This window comes from Megalobrama amblycephala, linkage group LG12 (genome assembly GCF_018812025.1).
Source record: "Megalobrama amblycephala isolate DHTTF-2021 linkage group LG12, ASM1881202v1, whole genome shotgun sequence".
In the NCBI taxonomy this organism is placed as follows: domain Eukaryota; kingdom Metazoa; phylum Chordata; class Actinopteri; order Cypriniformes; family Xenocyprididae; genus Megalobrama; species Megalobrama amblycephala.
In genome coordinates, this window is record NC_063055.1 from 35,218,439 (window position 1) to 35,242,749 (window position 24,311).

A 24,311-nucleotide genomic window follows, 5' to 3' on the forward strand; every position below is an offset into this window, starting at 1 on the left:
CATGGGATGCAAATGTAAAAAAAAAAAAAAGAAAAAGAAAATAAATCTTGAAATATTCAAATGAGTTTATACTTAAAACAATAAGAAATATGTTTCAAAAACTTCCTTTTCAATTAAGTTGATTTTGAGCCCATTGGCAGATATTTGTTCTTGTTTTAATAATAAACTCATCTCAAGTAAATGTATCTCGATTTAAGAATCTTTAGACAATTGTACAGGAAACGACAAAAATACTGAGGAAGAACATCATTTTTTTGTACTGCAATCAGACAGAAGGTAGAGTAGAAGTTATTTCCAAAAAATGTGTAAAATTGTTAAATGAATGAAAAAGTAATGGATATCTGTTGGAAGTTATCTGTTGAAGATATCACTGAAGTATTGCTAATACAACTCAATGTGTTTTTCCCTAGATATTTACATTTAGAGAACATACTGACACATTGTGTTCCTTTCAACTTATTCCTTTAATTGTCTTTACTTGGTCTTATAAAGGTCTTTAAAAAAGTCCTTCAGAAAACAGGATTCGTTTCCATACACTCCACGAACTTTAGCGCCCCCAGCTGACAGCTCAACACAATGCAGTGACATACCCAGAAGTCTACTGCCATTAGATTACTGTTTGCATGGCCTTTGTTGTTCACAAAATGGTTTATTATACACAACATGGAGAAAAAAAGACTGAATGTAATGTAAAAATCATTGAGGTGCCAAATATTATTTTACATTTATTATTTTATATTTGCATTTCTTTTATGCAACAGTTTGGGGTCCAGAATTTAGACCACCTTTTGATCAAGATTTGGACTGTAACACTTTAAATAACTACATCAGCTGGGATTTATTTTTATTAAATAAAGTATTATTAAGTATTGCTGGAGCTAAAACTACAAAGGCTATTAAGCTATAGTGTGTTTTTTGTAATTAAAAAAGCTTTTTGCAGCGTCTAGACTCTAATAGCAATATTTACAGTTGTTGAGTGCTTTAATGAGGAAAATGAGTTTGCACTATTTAATATGTTTTTAATACAAAGAGTGTATAATGAGGAACAAATGACCTCAAGCACTTGGTGGCTAATTCGTATGAATTCATACAATCATATTGGTATGTTTGATGATCTACGCCCTGATGATGGTTATATTTAGGGGTGGACCTTCACGATTAGGGTAGGATGAGGGAAGATCCACGCCACTTTTAAGAACCATATGGATTTACTTTTAAATTGTAACAACTTTAGCATATGCAGGATGATGATGCATCTATGGAAGCCCGTTTCCGCCACTAAATAAAAAAATAAAAATGGTAATTGCGACTTTTTATCTCACAATTTTTACGTTTTTCTCACAATTGCGAGTTTATATCTCACAATTCTGACTTTTTTCTCACAATTCTGACTTTTTCTCACAATTGCGAGTTATAAAGTCACAATTCTGAGATAAAAAGTCGCAATTACTGTTTTTACTTGTTTTATTTAGTGTCGGAAATGGGCTTCCATATGCATCAGCCAATGTGTTATTATAGGAAATAAATAGAAGCATTTGCTAATTTAGTTGTTATAGAACAAAATGTCAAATATTAAAAAATTGTTCTATAACTTACGTACAGGCAAATTAATATTTACATATTTAATCACCCATATTTTAATTGATGATGTGTCATAATAGCAACACTATGCAAATTAAATGATTTCACTCAGCTAACCTAGAGATTTTAATGAAAGCGAAGATGCCTGAAATGTATATGTAATTCTTTGAAATATTAAATAATAACCCCATTAATTACAATAATTATTACAGTACATTAAAAAAAAAAAAACACTAGTAAAAACATGGCGCTTGGGGCCATTTGTGAGGGTAGGGGGTCATCTTAGCCCAAGACCTTAAGGGTCTAATTTTATCTTTTTACGTCAAAATAAAAACTATAATGTTTAATCTGCAAATCTAAAAACATTAATGTGTCCACAAATCCCTCATTAAAGGGATAGTTCACCCAAAAATAAAAATTACCCCATGATTTACTCACCCTCAAGCCATCCTAGGTGTATATGTGACCTGATCCAGCAAAATGAGTCACAGTGACCCAAATTTCAAAATTGATATCAATGGAAAGATGAGACAATAAACTTTAAAATGATATCCTAGTCAAAGTCATACCTTGAATGGTTTTAAAGATATACCCATTTGAATTATGGTCGTCTGCCCTCTTTTTCCAATTGAAAACCTGAGAAAATCGCTTTTAAAGTTTTTTGCCTGTTTTTTGTTGATATCTTTCAAAATCCATTGCATTTAAAGGGATAAACTATTTATTTTACAGCTTAATTTGACCAAAGACATTTTTTTATATATAAATGCTATTAAACCAGGCTGAAGCTCAAATTATTTTAAAGTATTTATTTGAATTAACCCTTTAAGACCTGAAGCCTTTTTTAGAGTTTTTTTTTTTTTTTTTTCTGAGCGACACACACAAAAGTAAAGACTCATAACTCCAAAACTGTAGCAAGGAGAGCCAAAAGGTAGGTATCATTTGATAGAAAACATTTTAAATTTTAAGAAAATATAAATTACATTACATTTAGACATCTTCTTGCTGAGAAACAGCTGATAAAAGGCAAAAAATATATTTTTTTTTAAAAAATAATTTTTCTTTTTTTATTTGACATGGAATAACTCAGGAACACAATAAGATCGCTAAAAAATTCTTTTTTAGTGATGCTCTCCTATATGTAAGCTGCATCTGGTTCAAATTTCGTGGTGATAGCATAAAGAATAGTTTGAAAAGTTGTTGTTCATTTTTTCCGCAGCCAGGTGGCGCCAACGGGCGGTAAACTCCGGTTTAGAGGTGCTTCTCAGCACTCGTTAGGAGTTTTTCAAAATGGTTAGATGCATTAAAAAGATGAGATTCTAATCTTTAAAATGATATCTATTTTGTGTTATTCCACGTTGGAAAATGAACATGGATGGGTCCGGGATCATTGGATACATACTGCATCCCGGAGAGATGAGAGACATGTTTTTAGCCAAGTATGTTAAATCATTCCGTGAGTAATATCTTGTGATCAACGCAATACATTATATTGATTCATTTTAATCTTGGGAATCTGCTTTAAATATTGAAGTGCCATTTTTTATGATCTGTGCATTTTTGACACGTGAAATATACATACTTGTATTCAGTTAGCGGCTGTGCTATTTTTGTTGTAAACGCATATTACTCAGACTCATTAGAGGGTGAAAACAACACAACAGAAGCATGTTGGAGGCTTTATATTAAAGTTTAAAGTCTCTGGTTTTGTATGCAAAAAGAATTTTTGTGCTACCTATATGGATTCCATTTTTATTGGCTTTTAAAGAGAGACACGCAAATAGGAGCGCCGACGAGAGGAGTTGAGAAGTTCATTTCCAGCGAATTTAGTAAAACCATGTCAAATTTAATAGCCATTTAAATACCTTTACACAATTATCTGGACTACGAAAATTTGGGAGATTATTTTTGAAAGTCTGTTCTTTGAAATTAGCTTAAATCGATTTTTTTCATTGTTTTTCCACATTATCGGCCCATATCTTAAAATAGAACGTTGCGACTTCCGACTCATTTCGCCAGAGCGGGTCACATATGTGTAAAGGAGGCCAGCTAGAGCAAGAGATGCTCTAGCGACTGATGTTAGGGGTCACAGCCTTTAGCCTCCTTGTTAGAGTGTCTGAATCCCGAGCAGGGCGAGCAGGATCTGGGTAGAGGGGTTACATATGACTATCTTCTTTCAGACGAACACAAACAGAGATATATTAATAAATATCCTGACTCTTCCAAGCTTTATAACGGCAGTGAATGAGGGGCCCGATTTTGAAGCCCCAAAAAAGCATCCATCCATCATAAAAGTAATCCATACAGCTCCAGGGGTTTAATAAAGGCCTTCTGAAGGAAGTGATGGGATATCCATATGTAAAACTTTGTAATCTAAGAGAACTAGCTTCCGGCAGACGAAAGGTATACTGCACAAGTCGATTTGCGCCACAAGAGTAACCCCTGAAGCAATTTATGACGCAGGATGTTGGAGTATCGTAAGTTTAGACGCCTCGCGCAGTTCAAACAAATAGGGCTGTGCAACAAACTGAAGCTCCTCTTCTCTTGTATTGAAATCCTCTGACATTTCTCTTTAAAAACTATCGTTTTAGACTTCTAATTTGTGACTGGTGTTTTGTTTTGCTCTATCCTCTGTGCTTCTGCATTTGACATTGCGTCAGGTCAGAGGTCATTCTTCTGCCACAAATCGATGCGTATGTCTGTCTGCTGGAAGCTAGTTATTATAGTTAAATGATGTTTTAAATATGGATTTTTTTTTTTACGCAAAAACCCATGGCTTTGCTTCAGAAGGCCTTTATTAACCCCCTGTGGATTACTTTTGTGATGGATGGATGCTTTTTTTTTGCTTCAAAATCTCACGCCCCCTATTCACTTCCATTATAAAGCTTGGAAGAGCCAGGATATTTTTTAAATATATCTCAGATTGTGTTTGTCTGAAAGAAGATAGTTGTCACGTTTCCGCCCACTGCTGCTTCCTTCCACTCCCCACCAGAGTTCTCTGTTTCACCATTAAGACTTTTTCATTGCAAACATGCAGTCACTTCACTCTGAACTACATTTCCCACAATCCCTCAGCTAGGCACTGATCACATTCACACCTGTTTCCCTTTATAAGCTGCACTCACACACACCCTGCATTCCATTCGGAAAGGCTCATCCCTATGCCCTAATCCCTTCAAAGGGTTTACCCTCTGGAGTGAGAGCTTCGAAGGGATGAAGGGGTCAAAAAAACTATTTTTTTGGAACGCACTTCAGCGTCATCTTAATGAGACAATCAAAGAGGAGTAGATTGTGTAATCTGTGCCCTTTGTTTAAAGGTGCTACAGAGGATCTTTTCGTCGACTGAGAAACCAAAGACTGTTAGTGAGTTTTTGAAATGAGCGCATGCGTAAGAACAACCCCCTCCTTCACAGCTCATTTCGAGGGAACGCCTCCCAAAACTCGTGCACGAGTATTGGAACACGAGTGTTTACCACCGGCATTCGCTGTATCGTGTTAGTGGATTCATTATGTCGGACTCACCGCAGGTAACTCATAATCTGCAGTTGTTACTCCTGTCTCCTGACAAAAACATTGCATGCAGCGCCTGTGGAGTGTGGAAAGTTACTGGAGCGCAGCCGCGCTCGTCTCGCATAAGGAACATCATGGCAGTGATTGACAAGCCAGAGGGCCAATCGTTTACGCGATGATCGTGTAAATGATTGGCTGATGTTTTTAAGGCCCTACCTCGTGCACAGATGATGTATATTATTATTACTTTCAGTGCACCTAATAAATAGTCTTTTATCAGTTAGTAAAGACAGTTTCAAGTAATATTGCAAAAATGTATAAAACAAAACATCCTCTGTAGCACCTTTAACGTTAGTTTATTTATTTATTATTGGTTTATCACACCATATTGTATATTGTGTCTGTATTTGAAACATTTGAATGGACTGATAAAGGGAGCTATAAAGTATTTTTGTTGAAGTACAATGCCATTTTGACCATAATAATGTACCAAATCTAACTCTTATAAATATTACAGTAGTATAGAAAAATACTATACATACATTTATAGGTAAAATCGAACTCCTAACCTCCTGTACCTATTCTGTGACGTCAAAGAACTTCCCTGTGCAAATGATCATGAAGTGTCCATCAGTTGTACCCTTTGAAATCCTTCATTCCGAAGGGCCCTTTGAAGTGGCCAGTTTTGAGCACTTCGGTTTGGAACGACCCTTCAATATGGCGGCCATGATTATTTTCACTCCGAAGTGCCCTTCGGAGGGCGACATATCCTGTTTGGAACGCACTGACACTCATTGCTGAGTATTGTTTAGCCTTTGTTCGACCTTGTCTCTGTGTTCCTTGCCTTGCCTAGTCTAGCCTGTGTTTTTGACCCTGGACTGTTTCCTTGTTTATGATCGTTTGCTGCCTGCCTAGACCTTTGCCTGTGTTTGGATTACTCTTTTGCCTTGCCTTCCTATATCTGTTTGCTGGTGTTTGACCCTCTCCCTGTATGACCAAGCTCATCCGATTAATAAAGCCTGCACATAGATCTCCAACTCTGTTGTCCCGTCCCATCCGTTACAATAGTCATATACACCTAGGATGGCTTGAGGGTAACTAACCCTTTAACAAATAGACACACACACACAAATTAGATCAGTTAACCTCAAAACCGTTTTGACTAACTAAATCTCACAAATGTTGATATTCAGAAGAAACGACAAAATTAAAAATTGTGAAATCATTGATCAAAAGTGCTGAGTGTGAGAGAAAGAAAATGCCCCGGGGGGCATCTTACCCCAACCTGCCCTTCTTTAAAAAAAAAAATAAATAATAAATCATAAAATACAATTTATACCAAATAACCAATGTTTTCTCATCAGACTGGGTTCAGAGTCGTGACGGGATAAAAGTGCATGTGAACTATGAAATGCATCTATTAAGATAAAAATATTTCTATTATCAGTAAGTGAGCTTTTGATTATCTGTAAGCTTTAATATAGAAAGTAATTTTTAAAAAATCTATGATTTTGGTACCGTTGCATTCACCTGCATCATAGATGCTACTTGCTATCATGGTGAATCTGATTTATCACATGATCAATTATGGACAAAACAGGTTGTATTTAATTCTAATTAATAAGCAAGTAAAGAATAACATGTTTGCATGTATAACAACTAAACCTACATCACCTAATGATTTTAATTTAAATGTTCTTACGTTTCCAAGCAACCTGTAATATTTCGGGGAAAAGAAAAGGCAAACATATTTCTTGTCTTCAAATAATTTTTTAAAAGTATGCGCTGTCTGTAATGTGTGTGTCGTCTGCAGGGCTGAAAGCTCCTACCACCATCACAGTGACGTTGCGAGGGCAGCCCAGCAGAATTCCCGCTCTCAGCCACACGGGGGCGACAGCGCCCTCTCACAGCGCACCTGAGCACCAGGTGTGTGACCCGCAGCTTACACACCAAAATACTGCTGTCTGTTGTTTCACTTTATTTGCTTGAAGTACCAGAGCCGAAACAGAACGGTTGGCTTTAGGCTTTCTTTTGCTTTAACTCAAGCTCGACAAATTAGAAGAGCAGCTCATCAAAGTCATTCAGGGTTTTCATTAACATTGATTAGTCCGGTTATTTATTTGTACTTGTTGTGTTAAATGATGTTTACTCGCAGCCCCACAGTTCGATCGGCGCCTTTAGTGCTCTGCAGTGCGAGCAATTAGTGTTGCTGTAGTAACTGTCTCATTGATCATGCGGAGAGATGAAGTGTAATTATTTGCTTAATCACTCTGAAGAACATAATTATATGCTTGTCGTTTTTGCTCTGGATCACTTAGTAGTAATGGTTTAGTTCATTGAAGAATCTTATGATTCATAAGTAAATACTATTGGCTAATTGTGTCTGACCACAACGTTACCTGTAGATATGTTTCACTGCGTATTTAAAGGGTTAGTTCACCCAAAAATTCTGTCATTTATTACTCACCCTCATGCCGTTCCACACCCATAAGACCTTAATCTTCGGAACACAAATTAAGATATTTTATTTGAAATTCTATAGCTCCGTGAGGCCTCCATAGGGAGCAATGGACACTTCCTCTCTCAAGATCCATTACTGTACTAAAAACATTTAAATCAGTTCATGTGAGTACAGTGGTTCAATATTAATATTATAAAGCGACGAGAATATTTTTGAAGCGCCAAAAAAAACGAATCAGTGTGTCGAATCATGATTCAGATCCAACTGTCGCTCCGAACAGCAGATTCGACACACTGATTCATCTGTGCTCCGATGCTTCCTGAAGCAGTGTTTTGAAATAAGTCGTTTTTTTAGTGTTTTTTTTTTTGGCACTTCAAAAATATTCTTGTGGCTTTATAATATTAATATTGAACGACTGTACTCACATGAACTGATTTAAATGTTTTTAGTACCTTTATGGATCTTGAGAGAGGAAGTGTCCATTGATCCCTATGGAGGCCTCACGGAGCTATTGGATTTCAAATAAAATATCTTAATTTGTGTTCTGAAGATTAACGAAGGTCTTACGGGTGTGGAACGGCATGAGGGTAAGTAATAAATGACAGAATTTTCATTTTTGGGTGAACTAACCCTTTAAGAAACATCACATGACTAAGAGTGCAAAGGTTTGTGTGTCAGTTTTATATATATAAAGAAATGAAGACTTTTATTCAGCAAGGATTAATTAAATTTATCAAAAGTGACAGTAAAGACATTTATAATGTTACAAAGATTTCTGTTTCAAACAAATGCTGTTCTTTTGAACTTTCTGTTCATCCTGTAAATAAATGTTTCATGTTTTCCACAAAAATATTAAACAGCACAACTGATTTCAACACTGTTTTCTTGAGCTGCAAATCAGCACATTAAAAATGATTTCTGAAGAATCATGTGACACTGAAGACTGGAGTAATGATGCTGAAAATTCAGCTTTGATCACAGGAATAAATTACATTTTAAAATATATTCTAATAATTATTTTAAATTGTAATACTATTTTACAATAATCTTATTTTTACTATATTATGATAAAATAAATGCAGCCTTGGTGATCATACGAGATTTTTAAAAACATAAGTGGTGGTGGATTTTTTTTCAAGTGACTCTTTCTGCAAGTTCGATCGTTACACCAGTAGGTGGCGACAACTGACTATCTTTATGAGTCATTTGAATAAAAACAATCCTGTTTTTAGTGAACAAGTCATTGAATCATTCACTCAACAGATTTGATCGAAAAACAGATTCATTTAAAAAAATTGAATCGCCATTACTGTGAGTTTCTCTGAGATGTGCAACAGTTGATTGCATTGGCTTTATTTGAAACTTTTTGTTGGCAGAGTGAAAAACTAAGTAAAAATACTGTGTCTAAAATTTAAGTAGGCATGTATTAACCCTATGGTGCTGTTCGGTCATTTTTGATTGAAAAATTTTACCTTTTTTAAAAAAAAATGTAATTTAATTTTTTTATTTTTTACTTAATCAGAATAGTACGAAATTGTTAAAGGGATAGTTCACCCAAAAATGAAAATTTTATGTTTATCTGCTTACCCCCAGCGCATCCAAGATGTAGGTGACTTTGTTTCTTCAGTAGAACACAAATGATGATTTTTAACTCCAACCGCTGCCGTCTGTCAGTCGTATAATGGCAGTAGATGGGAACTTCATCTATAAGAGTAAATAAAACTTGCTTAGACAAATCCAAATTAAACCCTGCGGCTCGTGACGACACATTGATGTCCTAAGACACGAAACGATCGGTTTGTGTGAGAAATTGAACAGTATTTATATCATTTTTTACCTCTAATACACCACTATGTCCAACCGCGTTCAGCATTCGCTTAGTGATGTCTGATCACGCTCTGACAGCGGCAGTGATGTCTGACACTCATTGAAGTATATGCGCGAGACATCACTTCCGCTGTCAGAGCGCGATCGTTTCGTGTCTTAGGACATTAATGTGTCGTCACGAGCCGCAGGGTTTAATTTGGATTTGTCTAAGCAAGCTTTATTTACTCTTATAGATGAAGTTCCCATCTACTGCAATTATTTGACTGACAGACGGCAGCGGTTGGAGTTAAAAATCATCATTTGTGTTCTACTGAAGAAAAAATGTCACCTACAGCTTGGATGCCCTGGGGGTAAGCAGATAAACATCAAATTTTCATTTTTGGGTGAACTATCCCTTTAAACTTGGTTAAACGGTCCTGAAAAAAATATTCACACTTGTACTCCTAACTGTCACAAATGACCGCCTTGGAAATTAATGGGAGATGAATGTTTTTTAGTTACACTTTTTTTCACTTCAGCAATAATCTGCCAAGTGTCGTCTTTAAAAAGAAACCAATCTTAAATCTGTGCTCCAAAGCATTCAAGATTTATGACAGTTTAAGTTGGAAATTTAATTTTCAGGTCTATGCTCAAAAAGTGGTTAACAGGTAATAAATGGATCATAATAACTATTCCATAAATATAATTTAGTACCATAAAATCCCCTAAAAATACAAATTATTAAATAAAAAACATTATCTAAATAAAATGTAGTACATTTATTTAATTGAAATAATAATAATACAAAAATCAGCCATCTTTGACTGCGACACAAGCAGCACGAGAGGGTTAAATAAACAATCCATTGCCATTATAAGAAATATAAGCACTTTTGGAACACCACTCATCTAGAGAACTGTATTGTATGTTCTGGTCATGTGTTCAATCAATATTTTATCTTGCAGTGACCAGAAACGGATGATATGTGAAGCTGAAATGGCCATCACTGAAATCCAACAGCACAAACAGATGAACCCAGAGGAATCAAATGGATTTAAACCCGGTTTAAAGATTTTCAGACTGGTGATTTGCCTTACAACCTGCAAGAGCGCCCTCTATAGACACTGTCTTGCACACATGGACTGAAGACTTGACTTTACACTTATGCATTTGTCTATTTGTATTATTTTCTTTTTTTCTGTGGCACTTTGGCTGTGCAGTGTCATGGGCAATTTTCTATTTTTTATTTGTTTTTTTCCCCCATTTTAATATATTTTTCCATACATCAATTCAAAATATTTATGTGAACATACTGATTTGTTGGAAAAATTCTCAATCACTGTTATTGTTCTTAGATATAACAGGTTCTTTTTCTTTCTGTCTCCAAAAAAGAAGAAAAAAAGATGTTTTGCCAGTACAGAATATTTGATTCAGTTGATTTTGCAAAAAATAGTTTGTTGTTAAAATGTTTTGCACAAAACCCCAGCAAAGCCTGAGCTTTATTTCCTTACAGCCATAAAGAGCCTGAGAGAAATGGATCACTAAACTGTCAAAAAAGATAATAAATTCAAATGTTTAAAAGGTGATGTGAGAGTTTTTTAACTGATTTTTTAGATTAATCATGCATCAATCATCCAATGCTTTTTTGCATGGTTTTCCTCATGACAGCATACGGCTGTCCTTCAAATAACTGTTATCATTATGCCAGCAGGGATAATAATGTGTCTGCCTGATTAAGTCACAATTGTTTTGATTGCTGATTGCGTTTATTGCCCTTATGAGGGAAACCAGTGGAGGTTGAAAAGCTTGAAACCGAATGATAGACACTGATTAATGCAGTGATTTGTGTCCTCAAAACATTATGTATTTAGAAGAAGAAATTACATGAGATGATTGTGAAGCACTCCAACTGATTACATGAGGGTGTTTAGTTAGTTTCTGGGCTGTTTAGGAGGTTCATAGGGCAGAGGTTATCAAAATGTTTGTCATTGCAGAAGTAAGCTATTTCGTGTGCAGGACTGATTCATTAGACGCTATAGGGGCCTAAACATTACTTTTTTGCCAAACCTGCCACAATGGTCAGTGATTTTTACCGACCATGAAAAGCAGGCAGTTATGACACCAGAATTAAAAGTCACAATTCTCCAATTTCAATACCACAGCTAAAACTACTAGCCTAACTAACTAATATACATTTAAAACATTATTAGTATTAAAACAAGTTAACAGTCAATAATAAAATAAGAACAAATAATCAAATAACATGCACTAGCACAAATAAATACAATAAAACTAAGAAACAAATGAAATAAACAGGGTTTTTCAGGTCGGTCTAATAGTATTAGGTTGCTGTCACTTTAAACGGGACCTGTAATGCCCCTTTTACAATATGTTATATAATTCTCTGGTGTCCCCAAAGTCTCTGAAGTTTCAGCTCAAAATACATACAGATCATTTATTATAGCTTGTAAAATATGCCCCTATTTGGGTGTAAGCAAAAACACACCATTTTTGTGTGTGTCCCTTTAAATGCAAATAAGCTGCTGCTCCTGACCCACTTTCCAGAAGAGGGCGGAGCTTTAACAGCTCACGCTTCGGTTGCTCAACAACAACAAAGCTGGAGAATTGAGATAGCAGGCTGAAAGCTGCTGTAGGTAACTTTTGTAAAAAAATATTTTTTACATATTTGTTAAACCTGACATTATGTCCTGACAGTAGAATATGAGACAGATAATCTGTGAAAAAATCAAGCTCCTCTGGCTCCTCCCAGTGGTCCTATTGCCATTTGCAGAAATGCACCGCTCCCGGTAAGAAACAACCAATCAGAGCCAGGAGGAGTGTCTTAGCAGTGTCAATCAATCAAGCTCGCGTGCGCGCTGATCTCACTCCTGTCATGCACAGTGTACAGGCGTCAAATTCAAGATTACCGGTGTGCCGCAGCTTTGCTTATGGCGAAATAAAACGATGTTATATGCAAAGGACCACCCTGAAATCTACAAGAAACCATGCCATACATAATTTGTCAGTCCTGTTTTGAAATTATCTTAGTTGTGTAGTTCTTAAAAAATTAAACAAATCAAGCAGGGATACTTACTTGTCAAGCAGAAATGTGGCTGACTCTGCATCGGTTTTTAATCCGTTCAGGATACATAACGTTAGCTCCCTCCACCTCGGAAAAGCCGCTCCGATATTTACCCTCGTTTTATTTCGGGCTCTATCTAATTCTTTCTTTTTGGCTTTTTTATCATCGTCATCTGTCTTTTTCCGTTTACCCGTCTTTATTTTATGAGCAGGTGCCACTCGAGGAATTGGCAGTTTGGATTGTTTTTCCGCCATAAGCAAAGCTGCGGCACACCGGTAATCTTGAAGCCTGTATGCGCTGGCGCTGTGCATGGGAGGGGTGAGATCAGCGCGCACGCGAGCTTGATTGATTGACACTGCTAAGACACTCCTCCTGGCTCTGATTGGTTGTTTCTTACCGGGAGCGGTGCATTTCTGCAAATGGCAATAGGGCCACTGGGAGGAGCCAGAGGAGCTTGATTTTTTCACAGATTATCTGTCTCATATATTCTACTGTCAGGACATAATGTCAGGTTTAACAAATATGTAAAAAAATTTTTTTTACAAAAGTTACCTACAGCAGCTTGAATGAGACGCAGATTCACTCTCTGACAGCAGGTGGCGCTTATGGAGCAGCAGTGATACAGCGTTTCCTTGGTTACCGCTGTAAACAAAGCTGAAATGCGCTAATAATTAGCTACTTTATTCGGAGGTAAGAGAAAAATAAAATGCCATTGCCATCGAAATCTTCCTGAAGACTGATCTCCTTTTAGAGATGAATTCATAATCCCTCACCCCCAATTCAATATTTATATTTTCTTCCTATATTTCGAGCATCGTGAACAGTGAGCTGCTCCTTCGCGTCCGTCTTCAGCGTCTTTGGCCTCTTGTTAACGGCCATTTACAGGCTCAGACATAATGTGGGCTATTTACCTTTATCTGTCTGTCCCAGTAGCTCCAGAAAATAACATAAAAAATAAATACAAAAATACAGTACAAAGACTGGAGAAATGTAATGTATTTTTGTACTCATATTTCTGTTATTTTCGCGAGCTACAGGAACAGTGATAAAGATCGACGGGTTGGTGACCACTGCTCTACTACAACTCTTCCTCTTCTCTAAAGCAGCCCAACATGGCCTCGCCCCCTTTGTTGCGTGTTCTCAGGGGCGGGGTTTATGTAAATTTTAGGGTTAGTGATGTCACTAATCCGGGAAGAAGCTCATTGTAATCCTTAAACAGATAATTCTGTAAAAGAAAATATCTCCCTTTGCACTGAACTTTGAGCATTGTAACTTTGCAGATGTTGTTTATGCTCAAACAGCAACATTACACACTAACTAAAGTTAAAAAAGTGAAATCATAATCAACCACACCTTTAAGAACTAATGTATGTATCCATTATACTGATACTGTACACATGGATTTTCTCTCTCTATTGTTTATGTTCACTTAAGACATAACCAACTATGTTCAATGGGATACTCAAACGGCGCACAAGTAATGAATTGAGTTCCCTTTAGCATCTTCTTGCGCTTGAACATTTAAATAGGCAATTCTTAAACTTTGGTGACGATGCAGCATTGGCCCGTCAACCGTCCCGATCGTCGTTCACATTCACGTTCTCATTGCATTGTTAGAATTCATAAAAATTCCAACTTGCGATTGACGTTTCATATACTCATCAACGCCGATTTCTACTCGCATTTGGCAGTTGGCGAGGCCAAATTTTAGGCCCTGGATACACTATAAGAAAAGTCTGTAAAAAGGGTCCAATGTTCTGTTAATATGAAGCTATTTTTCACACTTGTGTTTTAAAGGGTTAAAGGAAATGTCTGATTTGTCAGATTTTTTTCTTAGTGTAAATAACTAGAAGAATAACAAAGTGCACTAAATGGTAAAACTATATGCACTACAAAACAGTGTGTTTATGATTAGGATAATATAAAATAATATGATAACAAATACCAGTTTGCAATATCGAGCAGCATAAACTGTTTTTGTACAGTACAGCTAAAATAAGTAGAAGCAGATCGGAAGCCTCATACATTCGAGTTACAAATGAATCTGGGCGATTCCTAGGTGGTTGCTACCAGGGTATTTTGGTTGTTAGATGTCTGTCTAAGGGTCAAGAGTTTAAGTATTGAATGGTAAGAGATGTTCAGATGAAAGTGTGTGTGTGAGCTACAGAAATGCTACAGCTTCACTGTTCCTTCCATCTCTTGTTTTCAGTCCACAAATTCCCGTGGGCATGCTACTATTAAAACCACCTGTCCTGGTTTTCCATCATGTTCTTCTTAACTAAATTGAAAGGATATGATATAATGGTGCCATTGTTTCATTTCCAGTCTCTCAACAGTATGCCTAGAGGGCTCAGGGGGGCATTCCTGATGGTCAGGGCAGGACAGGACAGCACACAAAACTGCAATGTTTCTCTTCCAAACATTATAAATCCCTTTTGACATCCAGGAGTGATTCTTTTAAGATTATGTTCAGGATTGTGTACATACAAAAATTGATTAAATTTTCAAAAGAATTCCCAGTCGTGTTTCCAGTGGGGGATCTGCATAATGAAATTTGATATGTGACACAAAGATGGTTTTAATCTCAGAAATGTCGCAGTCCTTCCACAATCTATCGGCCGCAGACTAACAGAGCTTTCTAGAAATGACATTTCCACCTGAAGGATAAAGATGAAACTTAAATCAAATCTTGAGGTGCACATTCTCAGTGGATTTTTGCGTAACAATCTTTCAGAGGGGGGGTGAAGATCATTCCCTTGCTTTCCCCTTTGACACATATAAAACAGGATATACGTACTTGACTATAATCACAAAAAAAACAACAGTTTATATCGAGTTTGGTTATTGTCCAAACACTGACTCAATGCGGGAAGTCACAGAAAACACAAATTGTTTACAATCAGTGTCTTTCCACATAAAGTCAGTGACATTTCTGTGACGCATTGAAATCATGATAAAACGTTTTCAAGAACTTGTATTCACATTTTGACCACTTCCGAGAATTCAAGCCCTTCACTTGTTACTTGTTTTGATATAAACTCTATTAAACTGAGCAAAGACACACAGAAAGTAATGATCAGCAGGTTTCATTTATTCCTTATTCTACTATTATACAGTGGTGGTCAGAATTTTTGGCACCCTTGGTAAATATGATCAAAGATGACTGTAAAAATAAATCTGCATTGTTTATCCTTTTGATCTTTAATTCATAAAATGAGTAAAAATCTAACATTTCATTGAAGGAAAAGAATTGAAAGTGGGGGGAAAATCACATTATGAAATAAATGTTTTTCTCCAAAACATGTTGGCCACAATTATTGGCACCCCTAGAATTATTTATGAGTAAAATATCTCTGAAGTATTTTCCCGTTCATATTTACATTTTTTTAGTACACCAGGGTGATCATAAACATGAAATTGTCCAGCCATGACTTCCTGTTCCACAATAGTATAAACACGAGGAAACACAAAGGCCAAATTCCCTTAATCATTCATCACAATGAGTAAAACCAAACAATATAGCTCTGATTCTTGAGCTTCACAAAATAGAAAGTGGCTGTAAGAAAATAGCCAAAGCATTGAAAATCCCCATTTCCACTATCAGGGCAATAATTAAGAAGTTCCAATTAACTAAAGATGTTACAAATCTGCCTGGAAGAGGACATGTGTCTAAATCATCCTAATGTGAAGTGAGGAGGAGAGTTTGAGTGGACAAAGACTCTCCAAGGATCACAGCTGGAGAATTGCAGAGATTAGTTGAGTCTTGAGTCTCAGAAAGCCTAAAAAAAATCAAACAGCACCTACATCCCCACAAGTTGTTCAGGAGGTTTTCAAGAAAAATCCTCTGCTCTCATCCAGAAACAATCTCCAGTATATTCAGTTGTCAGACACGACTGGAACTTCAAACGGGACCGGCTTCTATGGTCAGATGAAACTAAAAAAAAAAGCTTTTTGGCAGCAAACCCACCAGATGGGTTTGGTGCACACATGGATAAAAAGTACCCCATGTCCACGATTAAATATACTGCTGGATCTTTAATGTTGTGGGCCTATTTTTGTGCTGGAGGTCCTGGACATCTTGTTCAGATACATGGTATCATGGATTCTACCAAATATCAACAGATAAAAAATCAAAACCTGACCGCTTCTGCTAGAAATCCAATAATGAGCCATGGTTGGATCTTCCATCAGGACAATGATCCAAAACAAACATCAAAACCTACACAAAAATGTGTCACTGAGCACAAAATGAAGCTTCTGCCATGGCCATCCCAGTCCCCTGACCTGAACCCTAAAGAAAAACTATTGAATAAAAGGGTGCCAATAATTGTGGCCAAACTGTTTTGGATATAAACATTTATTTCATAATGTGACTTTCCCCCCACTTTCAATTCTTTTTCTTCAATAAAATGTTAGATTTTTGCTAAGTTTACGAATTAAAGATCAAAAGGATAAACAATGCAGATTTATTTTTACAGCCATCTTTGATCATATTTACCAAGGGTGCCAATAATTCTGACCACCACTGTATATAGGCCTACATATAAGCAATAAGGTACGAGAGGCTGTGCTGTATCGTGAATAAGTCACGGCTGAAGGGCACTGTTAGGCACGACACGAAGCGGAGAAAGTAGTCCCTGACCGTGAACAGCAACAGAAGTTACAATATTACGCCATTAGATAGCGGCAAAGACTGTCTTTATGAGTGCGTCAGTCAGTAGTGAAGACTTTTATATTGAAAAAACTGAATTGTTGTGAACACGTAACAAGACACAACTGACAAATGCTTTGACTAGTGCTGTCAGTCATGGGAAAACTCCTTAACTGTTAAAAGGACAAGATAATACATCGGACATTTAAACTGATTTTTTATTAGGACTGACCTGAAGGAAAATGCTAAATCTAAATACAGGTAATAAACTCTCTCTTAATCGATATCTTTCTCACAATACTCTTCTAGTTATACATAAGACAGTAAGCTTCAATGAACAATATCAGCTGAGAACAAACAGTTTACGTTGCTAAGAGTGGTTGTTGTATAGTGATACACAGAAGCAGTCATAGCCGTGTTTTATTGTGAATAAAACACAGCTATTGACCAATCAGAATCAAGGACAGAAACTAACCGTTTTATATATATATATATATATATATATATAGTATCATAAAAAAGTTTGTTCAGGTCTTTGAATTTGTTTGGCTGGAGTGTCGTGCATCTTATAGTTGGCAACATGAGCGAGTCATTGAATCATTCATTCACCAGTTGTTTCCAATCACTGATTGATTCATTTGTGTTTTCGCGTAACGTTAGATGCACAGCAGCTGTGCCACAGCTGTTTTCTGTTTGACTTCGCTGGGAACTAATATTGCGACAGAGCAAAAATAGACATCTGGCAATATTTTTACAAATGTAAGTTACTTAATATTATCTTCCTGTTTATTGAACTGTTGTAAAAAGCAGTGTCACACTTGCAATAATTCTTTGTAGCTATTAAAGTTACACACACACACACAAAAAAAAAAAGATTTGAACTCCAATTACCTATGATCATCGTTGAGCTGTCAGCCGCACCTGCAACTGCGCAGAAACGAATCCGCTGTCTCTCGTCGCGTCGCTGTCGTGTATGGTTAGGACAAAAACTCTAGAAAATATAGAGAAGATACCTTATGTCGTGTTGTACCTGCATTAAGATGACAGAAGCGTTTTACTAAGGCTTTTTACTTTAAACATACTATTTGCTCCTCGGGTATCGAAACCATGACCTTGCTGTTGTGAGCATTTATGTCAACATATAGCTTATGACAAGATTAACAACACAAGGAGTGAAGGAAATACTCCTTAGATAGCCCAACTTAACATGGAGTCAAATACAGGAGGGATTCTCCTTTGAGTATCATTATGATGAATTTTTGTAAAGAAAGGAAGTGACTAAAGACTTATTTAATGTCATCTGGGATCTCATATTATATCAGATCCATGCAAACTGTGAGGATTCAGTGTGAGTCAGATGTTAGGCAGAAGTTAACATCATTACATACATAATACAGAAACTGCACTTATGCCAACAGATGCATGCAGGGGGAATTCCACTATTCCACTTCACAAAGGCTCTGAGGTTCAAAAAATATGGAATTCCCCTTTAATAAGAAGAAAAGAAGCGGATACAAATGTAGTCTTAAGGAACACCATATTTCACTACAAAATCGGTGGTAACCATTTATTATGTAGGCCTACATGGATTGTGGTGGTTTCTGTATTATGCATTGTGATTAGATATGAAGAAATACTGGAAGTATTCATAAGTGATATACATTGTGAGAAAAGCTGTTATGTTTAGCGACAGTATCTGAACTTCCATCCGCCCTAAACCATACAGTTTGATGAGAGAATCAGAATAAAGAATGGTATTCCCAGACAAAGAGGCAATACTAAACTAGACAAATGGATCATATAATATCTGTACAACAAAACAACAAAATTATTGATGGCAAAGACATTCTAAGTAATTGAGAACAACATTCAGCTGCAACAAATTACATGCTTGGACGCTCCGACCCAATGAAAAGCATCCCTCTGCAGTATGAAATGTGCTGTTAGTTTGTATGTTGACTGGTGACAAATGACAGTGTTGTTTAGGCAATGTGATTCCACCTATAACATTCATTACTGAGATGGATTTGCAATGTGATATTATCACTCTGTAACAATGATTAATATCGGCTAAGTCAATATTTACAAATAAAACAAATGACTAAAAATATGTAGAAATGAACATAAAAAATAGATGGTTGTTTTTGCAAAAATAATTGCGGCTGTGAGCTTTCTACATTTCGCATTTCTCCGTCAGTTGAAATCTGATAAACTCCCCCTACCTAGCGATGGCCCTGCGACCAGGATATTGTCCCTGGGAATATACGTGAAATAAATTTACCTGTCTATTAAACCTTTGACAAAATCACACTGGAACAATCAAATCTGCATTTGCACTGCCACTGACCTAGAGAAAGCAATTTCAAATGATGATTGTACCAATTACATCATTACGCCACTAGGTGGCGACAAGTGACTGTTAAAAATGTATTTGTCATGTATTCGTCATTTGTCAATAACACCGAGGCTGTGTCCGAAATCGCTCCCTATACCCTTAAATAGGGTGCTATTTGAGGGGACAGCCATTTGTAGGGGTGTCCGAAAACATAGTGGACGATATCGAGTAGAGCTGCACGATTGATCGTAAAAAGACTGCGATCTCGATTCAAACACCCACGCAATCTTATATTTTATTAATGACAATGATTCACCCGTGTCTTTTAAACCTTTGACGAAATCACACCGGAACATTCAAATCTGTGTTCATTGTTCATATTTGCATTACAAATATTCAAATTATCACAGAAGTACTGAGATTAAAGTTTAAAGTTAGGATATAAACACTGATGTCTAGTGATCAAAATAGAGCAAACCACCTTGAAACTAACATGGCGCTTCAAATAACGGTTGTATCAATTATATCTTAGCCACTAGGTGGTGACAAGTGACTGTTAAAAATGTATTTGTCATTGAATCATTCATTCAAAAGCTTTGTTCAAAACACTGATTCATCCAGTAATGAGTCAATGAGTCATTGAATTAATTCACAACCATTTTTAAAAAAAAATTATTAATTCAAATTAATAAACATTTTTCCAGCAATTAGAGTCAAGCAATTAATATTTTGTCAGAACCTCAAGTAAATTACATGTTATTTTTTTTAGTTGTATATTCAGAATCGTGGGAGAATCATGATGTCTATTTGAAATCAAAAAATCGTGATTCTCATTTTATCCAGAATCGTGCACTCATTCAATCCCACAATGCACCGCAATAATGAGTGTACAACTGATGTATGCTCAACAGCTAGAGAATAACCATAATGCACTGTGAGAGTCGCATACCGAATGAATTCCCGTGTCTCGCCAGAAGATGGCGCCTGCAGCTGAATCATTCATCCATCCATTTTCCAAACCGTGCTGGTCCAATGTGGCTACAGCATAATATCATACATGTATAAATGAATTTTTAAGTGATTATTAAATTGTTCAATTAAGATTTATACATAGTTTCCATGACAGAATTCAAGGTAAATATTTTTATCTTACTATTGGAGCTGCCAGTTTGTTAAAGCAGCAGCCCTGAATTCTGGCGCACTCAGTGTCCAAATTCACTCACTCGTTTTCATTCACTCCTTCAAGTGGACTGTATTAGTGGAGTAATGTAGGGAATAGTGAATGTTTAGGGTATAGGGGGCGATTTCGAACACAGCATGATTCATCCAGTAATGAAACAAGTATTTATGAGTCATTGAATCATTCATTCAAACCGTTTGTTTTTTTCTTCAAATTATTCATTCAAATTTATTAAACATTTTTAAATAAACTGTAGCAATTAACACTTTGTCAGAACCTCTAGTAAATTACGTTATTTTGTTTTGTTTGTCAGAATTGTGGGAGAATCGTGAGCTCTATTTGAAACAAAAAAAAATTGTCTCTCAAGATCCATTACTGTACTAAAAACATATTTAAATCAGTTCATGTGAGTACAGTGGTTCAATATTAATATTATAAAACTACAAGAATATTTTTGGTGCGCCAAAAAAAACAAAATAACGACTTTTATAGTGATGGCCGATTTCAAAACACTGCTTCAGGAAGATTAGGAGCATAATGAATCAGTGTGTCGAATCTGCAGTTCGGAGCGCCAAAGTCACGTGATTTCAGCAGTTTGACACAATGATTCGACACTCTGATTCATAACACTCCGAAGCTTCATGAAGCAGTGTTTTGAAATCGGCCATCACTATAAGTCGTTATTTTGTTTTTTTGCTGCACCAAAAATATTCTGTACTCACATGAACTGATTTAAATATGTTTTAGTACATTAATGGATCTTGAGAGAGGAAATGTCATTGCTCCCTATGCAGGCCTCACGGAGCCAAAAAATATCTTAATTTGTGGAACTAACCCTTTAACTAAATCTTCTCATTTGTAAAATATCCTCCATTTTGACCAAGCATGTTGTGTCGAATCAATGACCCTCATTTTATTCAAAGAGCCAAATAAAGTGATAGTGTAAACTATGCAGGAGACATCTCAACCTCGACTTGCTTTGAACACAGCGTACCTAATAATACTGATATATTTCATTTAACCATTAAAGTATAGTTCATTTGGATGGCACAGCAGCACTCACAGCAAACAGACAGCTCTCAGGGAACACAATACATACACAAAACACAATATACGGAGAGAACACTAGCTGCACACACACTGGAAACACAACATATAGAGCAACGCACAGTATAGGCTACACCTGGATCTCGGCATACACAGAGGCATGTCACAAACCAGTGTGAGAAGCACAAACACATCTCTTCTTCAAAGTTTGAAACCTATGCACTGGCACACAGCCCAGCTGCACAAATCACCACACCGCTATGGGAACACAATGTGTGTGTGTGTGTGTGTGTGTGGAGGCAGAGCCGTGCTTAAACCCGCCCTCGAGAGGGATCTCATTTCCCCTAAAACCTCCCATTTTTCCTCCTGCCCTCCCTCCCACCCTCCGCCGATCATCTCTCTCCGTCTGTACCTCTATTCCTGCTCCACTAGCCCAATCATGGACCTCGCAGCGAGGTGTGCGTTCCTGCTCTCCAGCTTCGCCGTGCTCGCAGCGCTCGATCTGGACGCGATTGATCCCGGCTACTATGTGGAGACCAGCAGCCCATCAGATGTGATCGACTATAAAGATCCCTGCAAAGCTGGTGAGCATGAAAGACATTTGTTTACCCTGCTTTGATAAATGCAAGCTTTCGCGCGAGCCACGTAAGGCTGCTGTGATACTGTGCGAACTATAAACTGTAGATGACAGCGGAGCCGCGCAAAATAAACACGCGATCCAGCGCGTCAGGAAACAGCTAAATACTTTACGCAAACTGCATGTTGTTGACACAACGGTGTCTTAAAGATTACGCTATGTTTTGACATCCGACACGAAAATATTTACCTGGCTGTGTTTTCGTTTGTCAAATCACAGCCGAAAAGTTTTTCTTCGTTTTTTGGGTTTGTTTACAAGAAGTTTCGCGCAAGTTTGAATTTGCGAATGGTGGTTAAAAATATATACTATTCAACTTTGACATTTTGTAAATTGTAACGCATGCGATGCGTAACTTCTCGTTGTGATTTTGGGATGGTTTGCAACAAAGTTGCAGATTGGGTTGCTATAGCTCTATCTTTATTCCCGAGATAGTGTTCTCAGTTTTGGGGTTGGAACATCCCCCCTTTGCCATGTCACTCTGTTGAATGACGTAGTGACCGGCCGGCTCGATTTTCCTCCACAAGGTGCACTACGTCATCAATCACGAAAGTTGCCCAATGACGTAGGAGATCTATTTTATCCCAATGCCACCACTAGAAACTAAGAGTTAATGCTGCATACTTTTTTTAATATGTGAAACTGTAAGAGTGTTATGCTACATTGTTGTCACATGACGTTATTTATTCAGTAAGTGTCAAAAATCTGTTTATTTTGCATTTATAAATGTGAATATCCACACCAATCAAATGATCTGAGGTACATAAATGGTAAAAATCAAATGAAAATGGACAGAATTCACATACTGCGCACAGTATACAGTTGTAAGAAAACATTTGTGAACCACTTGCAGAATCTGTGAAAATGTGAAACATTTTAACAAAATAAGAGAGATCATGGATGTTATTTTTTGTTTAGTACTGTCCTGAGTAAGATATTTTACATAAAAGATGTTTACATATAGTCCACAAGAAAAAAAATGGCTGAATTTATTAAAATAACCCCATTCATAAGTATGTGAACCATTGATTCTCAATACTGTGTGTGGTTACCTGATGATCCACGACTGTTTTTTTGTTTTGTGATGGTTGTTCATGAGTCTCTTGTTTGTTCTGAGCAGTTAAACTGAGCTCTGTTCTTCAGAAAAATCCTCCAGCTCCTGCAGATTCTTCAGTTTTTAAGCATTTTTTGCATATTTGAACCCTTTCCAGCAGAGACTGCATGATTTTCAGATCCATTTTATCACACTGAGGATGATTGAGGGAATCAAACACAAACATTCACTGATGCTCCAGAAGGAAACACAAAGGGGGGGGGGGGGGACTTTTGAATTTGAATATCAAGGTAAATTGTACTTATTTTTTCTTCTAAACAAAAAATAACATGCATTTTGTATGATCTCTCTTATTTTGTTAAAATTTTTCACAGATTCTGCAAGTGGTTCACATACTTTTTCTTACAACTGTACATAGTAAGTGTAGTATAGCTGTATGCGTTTTTTGCACGCAACCAAAGTTATAAAAAGTGCTTATCTGATGTCCCCAATTTCATGGCTAGACCAGACTTGTACCGTATACCCACATATTCCTGCGGATAACTTTATCTTGACCTAAATTCAACCAATTATGTGTGATATAATTACGGTTTAGTAGCTCTAGGGAGGTAATTAATTCTTTGGGTCCCAGGAGACGCACTGACTATTTTCACATGTCGTGTTGTCAGGGCAAGCGCCCTTATTTTGTTGTTAGCCAAGAAGAGGTTATTGAGTTTCACAGCTGAAAATGTTTACTAGGAAGGAATGGCCCCAAATATGGCCAAACTTTCAGCATCTGACTAGTGCTTGAAATGTTTTTTGATTCTTAAATGTGCCTCCCTCAAATTTATATTTAGGCCTTCATTTGTTTATGCTAAAAGATTTTCTCCAATCCCAGCTTAATATTCAGAGACAACTTTAAAGGGATAGTTCACCCAAAAATGAAAATTTGATGTTTATCTGCTTACCCCCAGGGCATCCAAGATGTAGGTGT

At 36.7% G+C, this 24,311-nt stretch overlaps 2 protein-coding genes across 3 annotated transcripts in view; both read left to right on the forward strand.

Moving 5' to 3' along the window:
- The window catches only part of kansl3 (KAT8 regulatory NSL complex subunit 3), a 36,600-nt gene extending 25,659 nt beyond the window's left edge, over positions 1-10,941 (forward strand). For both annotated transcript variants that reach the window (XM_048210855.1, XM_048210857.1), the window contains 2 exons: positions 6,902-7,014; positions 10,321-10,941. In XM_048210855.1, coding sequence (XP_048066812.1) covers positions 6,902-7,014; positions 10,321-10,323 — 116 coding nt within the window. In that variant the 3' untranslated portion in view covers positions 10,324-10,941. The remainder of the gene's footprint in view (positions 1-6,901; positions 7,015-10,320) is intronic.
- Positions 10,942-22,034: 11,093 nt separating this feature from the next.
- Positions 22,035-24,311, forward strand: part of bmp1a (bone morphogenetic protein 1a) — a 112,971-nt gene continuing 110,694 nt past the window's right edge. The window contains exon 1 of the mRNA XM_048210858.1: positions 22,035-22,234. Within this exon, the coding sequence (XP_048066815.1) occupies positions 22,090-22,234 (145 nt within the window). The 5' untranslated portion in view covers positions 22,035-22,089. The remainder of the gene's footprint in view (positions 22,235-24,311) is intronic.